The sequence below is a fragment of the Vanessa tameamea genome, chromosome 5 (assembly GCF_037043105.1).
Source record: "Vanessa tameamea isolate UH-Manoa-2023 chromosome 5, ilVanTame1 primary haplotype, whole genome shotgun sequence".
Classification (NCBI taxonomy): domain Eukaryota; kingdom Metazoa; phylum Arthropoda; class Insecta; order Lepidoptera; family Nymphalidae; genus Vanessa; species Vanessa tameamea.
In genome coordinates this window covers 13,063,126-13,074,551 of record NC_087313.1, presented here as the reverse complement: position 1 = coordinate 13,074,551, position 11,426 = coordinate 13,063,126, and the positions used below count along the sequence as shown (strand labels likewise).

Genomic DNA, 11,426 nt, shown 5'->3' with positions numbered 1-11,426 from the left:
ATATATAGCCATAATATCCTCAATGTCCTTAAAAAAACTCTTTTCATTATGACAGTACTAAAATCTCACATAACTGTAACACCTAGTTATAACGCGAAATTCAAAACTTTTCTCGCTGAAAGTATGTCGGCACTTCATTTGACGCTGCTGTTGGTAAATATTGCGATTATCATACGATCACATCGGATGGCGCATGCGACTGCGTAGTCGATTTTGTTATACAATAGTGATGTCGAAATAGTACATGACAACAATGACGGCTTAAAGTATCCAAAACTATCCGAAGTCAGAGTCGGATTTAAAGGTCTGGAGGCCCTGGGGCCACAAAGGAGTGGAGGCCCTAATTATTATATTATTAATTAATTTGAATATTTTAATGTCAATCAGTAAGCTATAATTTATTTACTTGTATCGGTAACTTTTAAAACAGTAATTAGTAACATTATTATAATTTGACTATCTAGATATTTGTTATCTCGTCGAAATCTCTGTCGTGTGGGACCCCCCCCGTGGAGGAGGCCCCAGGGCAGTTGCCCTGGTTGCCCTCTCTTAAATCAGACCCTGTCCGACGTTCATCTATTTTAATTATCTCTGGATCTTCTTGGTATGGAGCTAACAGCTAATTTCAACCACGGCACCATAAGCGAGGCAAAAGCTCAAAATAGCGCCATAAAATTCAGTATCCTAGGCTCATTACGTGAAGCGATATCTCGCATTTTAGCCCATATTCGCAGAATTGCCTGTTTGCCGTTATCCTACACGCTGTACTTCGAAAAGTGTGTAAAAGTGCAGAATGAGCTTATCCCACCATTACCGCTGTCATTGTTCACACATGCAACATGCACTCTAGAATATTAAAATCATTTGGTCGATTTCCATACCAACAGTACAAAAATGACAAATTTTAATGACCGAATTCATAATTAGAATAGGTCTGCCTTGATCGCAATAAGTTTTGTTTTTGAATAATATAAATATAAAAATATTTAATTATTTTATTATATTACATTACATTAAACTGCGCAGATCAAAAGTTTATATTAACATCAAAATGTATTAAAATATATAAAACATTACAAAAGTATAATTTGGTTAAGAAAAAACTAAAATAAACAAATACATAATATGTATTAGTGTAAAATTTAGTGATAGACCGATTTTACGAATTAATAGCAATATATACATAATGAAAAGAGTTTTCAGTATAAATACAATAGGTTTGTTATGTAAATAATTTTAATGTAGTATAATATTTGGATTTAGAAATAAGAAATATAACATTAAAATGATTAATTACACAAATACTTCAAATCCGAAATTCAGCAGATTATAATTTAATGTATGACAAATTAACTGAACTAAATAAAACAGATTTAATCTAAAGTTTAAGTATCAATTGAATTCAGCTGAAATTGCTATTAAGTGTGTCTGCAACAGTTAAATAATGTAACATGTCATCTGTAGATTAAACAAAATAGTGTGTAAACAGGCTCAGTTATTGAAACATCGAAAAATAATGTAAGAATAAATATAGAGAAATTGTTGCTTAGTAAATTATATAATTAAAATTCTTATATTTTGTTTATATAAACTTATTAAAATAACAAAATGATTTTTTTTTGCTTAACTTTCAATACTTAATTTTTTCAAACAAAATTTAAAAAAATGTAATAAATAGATTATTTTTACTTACATGCAATAATATAGCTAGAGTCCTTAATAGAACTTCACCATATACATAAATTTAGCACTTCTATATAGCTAATTATATAAACTTGCTTCTAGTTAAAGCTATGAGTATTTAAAGTCTATTGTGTACAATTTATTAAATTAAAATAATGTTCATATTCTTTTTCAACAAAATTATAATAATTATTTTAATACGAAATGTTTTAATGTATCCAAATTGTATAATTTTACATTCATATAAATATATTTTCTTAATTTTGTAGCAGATTATATAAAAATAAGTTTATAAGTTATTATATTTTTCTTTACAAAACTTTAATCTTTACCTAACTTTTCGGAGTATGGAAATTATTATTTAACACTAAATAATGATAAGTACCTACTTAATTATAACATTCTAATTTGACATTAAGCTAAAAGGGAAATAAAATTTTGAACTGTAATTAATGTTAACCTAGAAGTTTATAGGTTTAAGTGTTGTATTTTTGTAAAGTTTACTTAAAATGGCATGACAAATTTTAATCTTTATAATAGCTTCCAATGTTAAACGCCTATGGTATTATGACATAACTATAAACTTTTAACATTGCACACAAGATCTGACATTGTAATTATTTTATTGAAGAGATATAAATCTTATTTTTGACATCATTATCGTTTAATTAATCATATTGGTTAATCATAAATTAATAATATAATTGTGAATTAAAATAAATGATTAAAAAAAGTTAATTAAAAATATTAGTTTGTTTAGAGATGGTGTTGTGATTTTTGCATAGAGAGCAAATTTAATTTGCATTTATTAATATGCCATTAGAAGTAAACTTAACTTAGAACATGGTTGTTATATAGACATATGAAACCAGAGAGAAATATTGTGTTATTTGTAGCAATGTTCAATTTTATTATTAATTAATATATGGCTGTGAATTGTTAATTGTTATACTTAGATATGTGGCTTGGCAATATTTTAGTTAAATAAAACTATCAAATCAATGTGGTGTCCTTTATTTCAAATATACTCCAATATTAACATAAGCAACAGTGTAATATGGAAATTTCAATATTATTTAATTCTAAAAGCACATGACTTAGGACTGATATGCCATATACTTTATACATTAATTGATAAGTATAATTCTCCACTAATTTCTTAAGCAATCTGTTGGCATTTACTCAGTCCACCTATGTTTACAACTTGTACATACATAGTAGAGCCTCATTTCTTCTTCAGCACGTCTCGTTTGTCCTTGGAAGAAAACGGCTTCTCTGTGGTTACATTTTGGGCACATATGATCCTTAGTTCGGGGTAGAGTTGGATCGCTTACTACGTCAGGATTTATATGCGTCAGTTCGTCTACTTCGTGCATAATTTTGTTTACGTATACGCAATTTGAGTCAGCTAATTGTTTATAATCGCAATTTCTACAAGCATACATAAGAACTTTGTTGTTTTTGTCTTCCCGCGGATACAGCATGTTGTTACATTCTTGGCAGAACTGAATACCAACATAGCCCGGGCCACCGTCCTTTCTACCGATATTCATTTTTATATTACGTTTTGTTTCTGTTCAATTCGATATGTACTCAATTATAATATACATTCACTTAAGATGACTTTCTCGACAAATCGTTGAGACAAATAAAGCTCAATCACACACTTCCACACAAAACGAAAACATAGACGCCGACTCCGAGATACGCCAGTTGTCACTTTTCATTTGTCATCACAACAAATGGCATCACAGAGTACAAAACTACTACCTTTGTCATTTTAAAACACTACACAATTGGGTTTATTTTACTAAATGTCGAATTATGAGTAAATTATAAAAAAATCAATCAATCAATAATAATAATAATACGAAAAATCGTTTTTATTTATGATTTAAATCAAACTGCTAGTAGTCCTTTTGCAAGATACATGATAAAGTATTTTACGATCGAAATTTTTGTTTTTTTTTTTTTTCAGGCAGTGAAAATTTTGGCCATTTTAAATACTTATTCAGGAACAAAATATTGAAAAAATATAAAAATAAAACAAATAAGCTCTTTTTTAATTATAATTGAAAGTAATATAAAACTTGTTAATGACAAGAGAGCGTATGTTTTTTCATTAGTTATGAGTATAAACTATAATATTGGAAAAATAAATTGCTTTAGTATTGTTCTTAATTAACACTGTTAATTTTAGGAAATACAAAATATTAAGATAATCGTTTTGTTTCTTTTAGTGATAATGATTTCTGTGAAAACTTTTTTTTTCATATTAACCTGGTTATGGCTTCGAGTTTGGGAACTATAAAAGAAATAAAATAGTCACATGAGTAGTGTTTTTTGTTCTATTTCTAATTTGATGTTTGGGCTTTTTAATTATTTTTATTTATTTAAGACATTTTTGTAGATATGTAATTATATCTACAGTTAATATATTATTAGTATAGATGTCATACAACTAGCAACATTTTAGATTTTTTTCTGCGTTTGGCAGTCTTGTTGATTTGGAGGCATTGGTTGACCAGATATTATTTCTTTTCCTATCCGTAGCCGATTGGTGTCGTGCTATCCTTATGGGTAAGGAGTAGTTTTGTGTCAAATAATTAAAGTTATTGAGTTACATTTGTAATATCTTGTGCTTGATAAGTGTAGATATAATCTCAATCATGTGAAAGTGATGAAATGCAAAAAATCCCATGAAAAACCTAAAATACTGTGTCATATCTCCATGCATAGGTGTCGGCCATGGCGCAGACATGTTTTTCTCGTGGTGTATAAATAAATCCTTTTCCATCTGCCTTAGGCAAGGATGGTTATAAGGTACAATAAAACATTTGCAATTCATAACATCGCGTACATAGTGTAGTGTATCGATTTCAGTGATCTGTATAAACATTAGTGTTATCCGGCACTTTAAAATTTCAGGTAAGCCCCGTGGTATACGCACGGCGCGTAAGCACGTGAACCATCGCCGTGAGCAGCGATGGGCAGACAAGGAGTACAAAAAAGCCCACATGGGCACGAGATGGAAGGCTAACCCTTTCGGTGGAGCATCTCACGCTAAGGGCATCGTCCTGGAGAAAGTGTAAGTATAAAGTACGTTTCAGTTTCACTCGTATTGTGCATGAAATTTGTGTTCGTTTGGAGGATTGTTACTTGGAAAGTGTGCAGTATAGTGCTAGGAATGTTAATGAAGTGTATAAGCAATCAGTGCGTGTGTACGTGCTAGAAAGTGTGTCGGCGTCGGCGTCGGCGGAGCAGTCTTCTGGGAATTGGCCACTTAGCGATGTGTCCGCGCGCGGTTTTATTCCTGTGAATGTGTTAGTGCTACAATCACAGGATAATACTGCGAGCGGCTGCGTCGCGTCTCATCGATCATACTGTTTCGAGACTCGGCACTACATGTGGGTCAATGAACTTCGTGGGGAAGCAAGCATGGTGTTTATGCAGTATATATAATGCCGTTATTTTATTATGAATTTTTATGTGACCGTTTTGTTTACTACATCGATATTTACACAGTGATACTACCAGTATGCAGCCGAGATATGTACATAACCTAACTTTTTATTTGAGTTTAGACTAGAATTTATAAATTTCACAGTGGCGTAGAAGCTAAGCAACCTAACTCTGCCATCCGGAAGTGTGTGCGTGTTCAGCTCATCAAAAACGGCAAGAAGGTGACCGCCTTCGTCCCTCGTGACGGTTGTCTGAACCACATCGAGGAGAACGATGAAGTGCTAGTAGCAGGATTCGGTCGCAAGGGTCACGCCGTCGGTGACATTCCCGGAGTTAGGTTTAAGGTTAGTTTTGTTTCCTATATTGAGTGAATTCATGTGTATTATGATTTTTTGTTTATAGTGGTATTTATTTTTTACTAGTTAAATGTTTAATGAGAAGTTGGAAAACATTCTTAATGTAGTTATACTAATAATCAAGCCATAAACAAAACAATTATATAATGTACTTATTGTTTATTTATTGGATTTATTCTTACAATTAGAAGTAGAACAGTGGCGTCTTTTTCTAGTAACTACGGCTGAGTGCCTCGGTATTGCTGGTTGTATTGAACCAATGGTAGAAGAGTCCTCCGACATATTGTTGAGTTCTAAAGCTAGCTGGAGTATAAAATCTCTTCTATGCACTTTGTTGTTTGTCACTTCTTGATATAAAATCCATGCGTTTATAACAGCAAGGTCTAATATATTATAAAAAACTCCTGACGCACCATACTGTTATCATACGCATTATCCGTAGCTTGCATTTCGCGAATCCCACGCACTTGCCTCCTTCGTCCTCATCGCCTAAATGATCGTTGACGTTGTACAGTAGCTGAAAAGACAACGAAAAATATTTAAATATAATTGTATAATATATCAAATCATCTATGTTGGTAATTCTAGTAATCGATAGGTGCAAATATTCTTATCGAATAAGTAAAGAAAAAAAATAATAATTACCTAATGGCATGTTGTCATTTGAGTCATCACTGCTTGAAGAACTCGTTTCGGATGGTATTATTTCTTCTTCTGAATCTCATTTACTTTCCACATCTTCAGCCTCACCGTCTGACTGATCCTCAGGCAATGATTGTAACGATAATAATATTTCAAGGTCGCTCAGCCTAGACATTGTAAAATAACTAAATAACACTGTTTGGTCCACGAAAGTAATGTAAGTAGTATGTTGGTATGATTCTATACAATTAGTTTCACATGTAACATCCACAGCTATAAAAAAAATAATGTAACCTACCTTCAAATGGATACTGTTTATCTTAATAAATGCCGCTTGTGTCAAATGACACGGCGCCGTCTTTGTAGGTAAATGTTATGTTTATTAAATTCAGGATGATAATAACATCATTAAAAGTCACGGGAGGACGTAGCACCAAAACTAATAGTTTCGAAATTATCGAATGATAAACTTCAATATGGGTCAAAAGACCCCTACCCGTCTTTCTAGTGTTAAACAATTATTTATTAAATAGATTATTGATGTAAAATACATATACAGATCAATGTTAATTTGAGTTTATTTTTTGTCATTAGCTTAAATACTTCAATCTAATCAATTCCTGCGATATGGATCTCATAATTTAAGGCTGACGCATCTGATATATTTTTTGCCACTTTAATTACATACCTTGTATTTATTTTACCGTCTAGGTGGTGAAGGTGGCCAACGTTTCACTCCTAGCACTGTACAAAGAAAAGAAGGAAAGACCAAGGTCATAGATCTACTTCATTGTGATAAGGTAAATATATACTAGATGTTATGAAACTTAAGTTTCGGTTTTGCTGAAAGTTTGCTTAGATTTTTACTTAATTCTATATTGGTATATACAGCGATGTATGTCATTGATAATACTAAAAAAATATTATCAAATTAAATTTAATAATTAAGTCCATGGCTTAAACCTTGTACATTTTGTATATAGTAGTATTTTTGCCATTAAAATGTAAATCAATTTATGTTAATACAAGTAAGACAAATCTGTAGCTTATTATATTGATTATAAACTTTGTAATAATATTTTTTAAATGAAGGATCATCTCAGTTAATATAAAATTAAATGATGTTAATACAATTTATTTGCTACTGCTGAATGCCATGACGTTACACTCTTACTGATATATACTCTGATTATTTTGTTGATTTATATCATTAATTGTATAAAGATAAAATGATCTTTTCTCTTGTTTCAGTGCCGCTGGGTAGTGGTGTTGCTCATAAGTGTAAATTTATAAAAATGCAAAAATCAAATACACAATAAAGTTGTGTATGCCAAACTTGTTTTTTATTTTAACCGAATTTATAAAAACTTAAATTCGTGCACACAAGCACAATCAAAATTATTTCTAAATCAATATATCCTTTTCATAGGGCTAATGTTTTATATCAGTTTGCAAAAACCGCCGGCATAAGCTGGTTCCTCAGTGTTTGTGCAAATGCAGTAATGCACACTGCGAAACGCTTGTCTTGACGCCTAAACCATCTTCAATAATTATTTACTTAAGACTTAAGTCTCATATTTGCTCTAATATTATCAATCAACGTTAGAGGACATAATCCGCGCGTTATCAGAATGGGATGGAATTTTATCAAAGTATATCGACAATGATAGTTCTAAAGCGAAAAACGTTATTAAGGAATTTCTGTTGAATATTTTTTATTTAAATAATATAGTGCTGCAGAAAAGGTAATCTATGACCTAGGAACTAAAGAATCATTAAAGTATAAATTTAAAGAAATCAAGATTTTAACTGTTCCTTCTCAATATATATATTCTGTAATGTTTGTATGTACGGAAAAATATTGATTTTATGAGAAAATGTTATACTCATAGCATTGGTACAAGGAACAAACAAACTTGTTACTCGACTGCATGGAGTCAGTAACTCTTGTGGGGAAATGTATACGGTTCTACAACAGGATCACAGAAATAAATGCTTCTGTTGCCAAAGTTAAAAAAATTGTTAAGAAACGCTTGTATGCGAAAGGTATAAAAATAATTATACGATTAGTGAGTTTATGATTGGTAGCACATCTTGGGAGTGAAACGATCGCCTCCTGGCTATTTCTATTCAATATATGTATTTAATAAATTTAACAATAAAAGACCCGCTGATATTTTTTCGCCGGTTCTTCTCAGGTCAGGGTATTTTCTTTTCCGAAGCGGTGAAGTGAATAATTTGACTATCAATAAGTAGTGTAATGCTTCCATATTGAATAAAGGAATTTGAGTTTCAGTATTAATTATCCGAATATTGATATTTATCAAGCTATTTAAAAAAAAACGAATAATATAGCATAGGTCATTGTATTATCACCAGCAACAAGCGTGTACCAAACCGATGCTCGGTCGGTGGGACGGAACTTCGGGAGGAAGGAAAGGAAATAAAACAACACTTATTGTTTATTGCTAAATATATATCATTGCTCTGATTACATATTAACTGCTATTAAAAATAGGTTAGCTATACACTTGCTGTCTAATATTCTAGGCAAGATAAATAGTGAATAAATAAGAGTTAGATCTAAATACGGTTGCTAGTATAATTTTTACAGTTTTTATATAACAAATTGACTAAAAACACCAATTTTTAAGTGCTAAATTCAGTACACTTAATACAGTAGCGTGAGGCTGAAATGCTGACTTGCCTAATTAGTATGCTAAATGCCTCTACACCGCTTTATTTGAATGCAGTATTTTAGTTAGTGCACTGAATAAAGTCATATGTAAAAGCCATCCTAAGATATTAAGTAAATACATTCAATCGGAAACATGAATTTTACACTAATATATGTTTGTATTAGCAGCAAAAGTATCACACAACATTCATTATAGCATTCATTAATGTAGTAAAAATAAGTGATCTTTGAAATTCAATCCATTCATTTCATTTTTTGTTATTCGACGAGACTGCTTCCTAATTTAAATATTTGATGTTACTGATATCTAATTTAAATAATAATCATTAAAAAGATTTCACTTAAACCACTTTTCAGAGATTGGGGAATAAGAAAGATGCATTTTAATAAAATATATAACAAAAAAATGCGATTGATAAATTCTATCAAACATACCATTTTACGAAATAACATTTAATAAGTGGCCTCATTAATTTTTAAACAATGTTGCCATGGAATTATAATAGAAAAAGCAACGATGGCAATGTAAAGGCACCGTTTATAAGATCTAGCCCTATAAAGTTAGTTCTAAAGTAAAATATAATTACTCGTAAGTCGTAAGGTTAACATGATATCGTAGTCTGTTTGAAACAAGAAATAGCCGCCAAGCGCACTTCGACTCCTCAGGATTGTAAACAAGCAAAATATCGACAAAATTAACTGTTTTAATTTATAACATGATCATGAGTTTATTTTAAACATAAATTAATGTATTTTCAAAAAAAAAAACTAATATCAATCATGACAGATATAATATAGATATCTAATTGTAAATTTTAACCCCTTAATTAGATATAATACGATGAATTAGTATAATTTATATTTATGATTAGTGCGAACAAAACTAGTGCCGTTAAATCTATGCCGCCACGATGTTTACTCGAATATACAATATTTTTTTTGGAAAACAATTTTTAAAAGTCCAAAATAAGACTAAAACTAATTTATATTGAGACTTCGTTGTTCAGATAAGACGACTTAATAAAGAATATTACATGTTAGATTAACATGATGTAGTTTTTTATTTTTAATTCAATGGAAATTGTGAAGTTTATAACTCATATACATACAGCTCAGATAATTAAACTTTCTTGAAACAAAAATAATATTATTTTTACTTCTCTTAGTAATATTTTTTTTCCTGAATGGAGTTTTAATTTTACACGTTTTAATCACATGTATAATTATATATTCAATCTGGCAACATCAGATGCCATTAGTAGTAAAGAATTTGCGTATTTACATAAAAACGTTCGCTAAAAATAACTACATCCAAAATTTTTACAAAACTCAAAAATAGTACATATTATATTTTCAATCGTCACTACACAAGACCCATCCAAAAATACATTCCTTCGAGTATTCAATAGCCAAACCTAGAATCACAGACGATGTCGAAAGGCCCTAAACGTTAAGACGAATTTATTACATAATTTAAAGATATTTGATTACTAGACTTAAGCACAAAACTACATATAATATTAAATTTTATTTAAAAACTCTAAGTGAGTTAAAAAAAATATATTTGTCAAGTATTATACAAGCCCAATGGCAAGACTACACCGAATTATGCTGATCACACATTATAGTATATACTGTTTTTATGAATCAAGAATTGAAAGTTTACATTTACATTGATTAATGAATATCGAGCGAAGAAAATATTTTTTTATACAACATCCATTGCGGAAGTTGAATGAAAATATTCTAATTTTATTTTATATCCTTAGCAGCAGCCTAAAAACACAAAGTAAAACATTATACTGTTACAGTGATCTCTCTTTAAGCATTCCTAACATAAACGCAGTGCACGTTGATTGTTAAGCACATTTGTAATTAAAAGTTCAATTTTGACTGTCAGTTTCAATATCAAATAAACAAGTAGAAATTAGCCTCGTATACATTTTTCTTATTAGTTACTCATAAAATCTGGAACGTTTACAAATTTTATTATTTTTAATAACATTATTTTAATAGATAATATTTTTATACGTAAACTTCAAATCATACGGTTGGTACATTATTGTAAGTTCAATAAACCGAAACTCATGGGTAATATAAATAGTAATAAATATAAAATATTAAATAATACACATAATTAAGAAAGTTTGCAAACAGTTGAAACTAAGCCTTATTAATTTCTAAGGGTCTCGGTATCAACAACAATTAAAAAAACATGAGCAAAGTGTACAAAATAAATAATTACATAAAACTGTTTAATATCATCTTACAGACTATGTTCGATCATCTTACATATAATATTGTTTTGTGCTATTTACACGAGGACAACATGGGGGTTATAATGTTAATCCTCAAAGCTGGAACTCATAATATATCAGACGTAAGAAAATATATCATTTGCATGTATGGAATACTGGGGAGAATGTGACTTATCGGTAGGTTTTGACAAGACTTTGCCCTTGAAATAAAACAGAAAGTGAAATGAGTACACGGTGCGGAGGTGAAGGGTTGTATTTTCAATAAATGTTTCATTTCCTCAAAACGAGATGCGAGACAATTACTTTAATACACACATGGGTGCGATG

The 11,426-nt window shown here is 30.3% G+C and overlaps 2 protein-coding genes across 2 annotated transcripts; one reads left to right on the top strand and one right to left on the bottom strand.

Annotated features, from left to right (window-relative positions):
* Window positions 1–2,681: 2,681 nt before the first annotated feature.
* Window positions 2,682–3,391, bottom strand: LOC113404496 (DNA-directed RNA polymerase II subunit RPB9). The gene has a single exon (XM_026645415.2). The coding sequence runs from the start codon at window positions 3,234–3,236 to the stop codon at window positions 2,862–2,864; it is 375 nt and encodes a 124-aa protein (XP_026501200.1). The 5' UTR covers window positions 3,237–3,391; the 3' UTR covers window positions 2,682–2,861.
* Window positions 3,392–4,112: 721 nt separating this feature from the next.
* On the top strand, window positions 4,113–7,478 carry LOC113404495 (small ribosomal subunit protein uS12). Its single transcript, XM_026645414.2, has 5 exons — window positions 4,113–4,263; window positions 4,612–4,771; window positions 5,291–5,489; window positions 6,855–6,943; window positions 7,395–7,478. Exons 1-4 carry the CDS (start codon window positions 4,260–4,262, stop codon window positions 6,921–6,923), a joined length of 432 nt encoding a protein of 143 aa, XP_026501199.1. The 5' UTR covers window positions 4,113–4,259; the 3' UTR covers window positions 6,924–6,943; window positions 7,395–7,478.
* The last annotated feature ends 3,948 nt before the right edge of the window (window positions 7,479–11,426 follow it).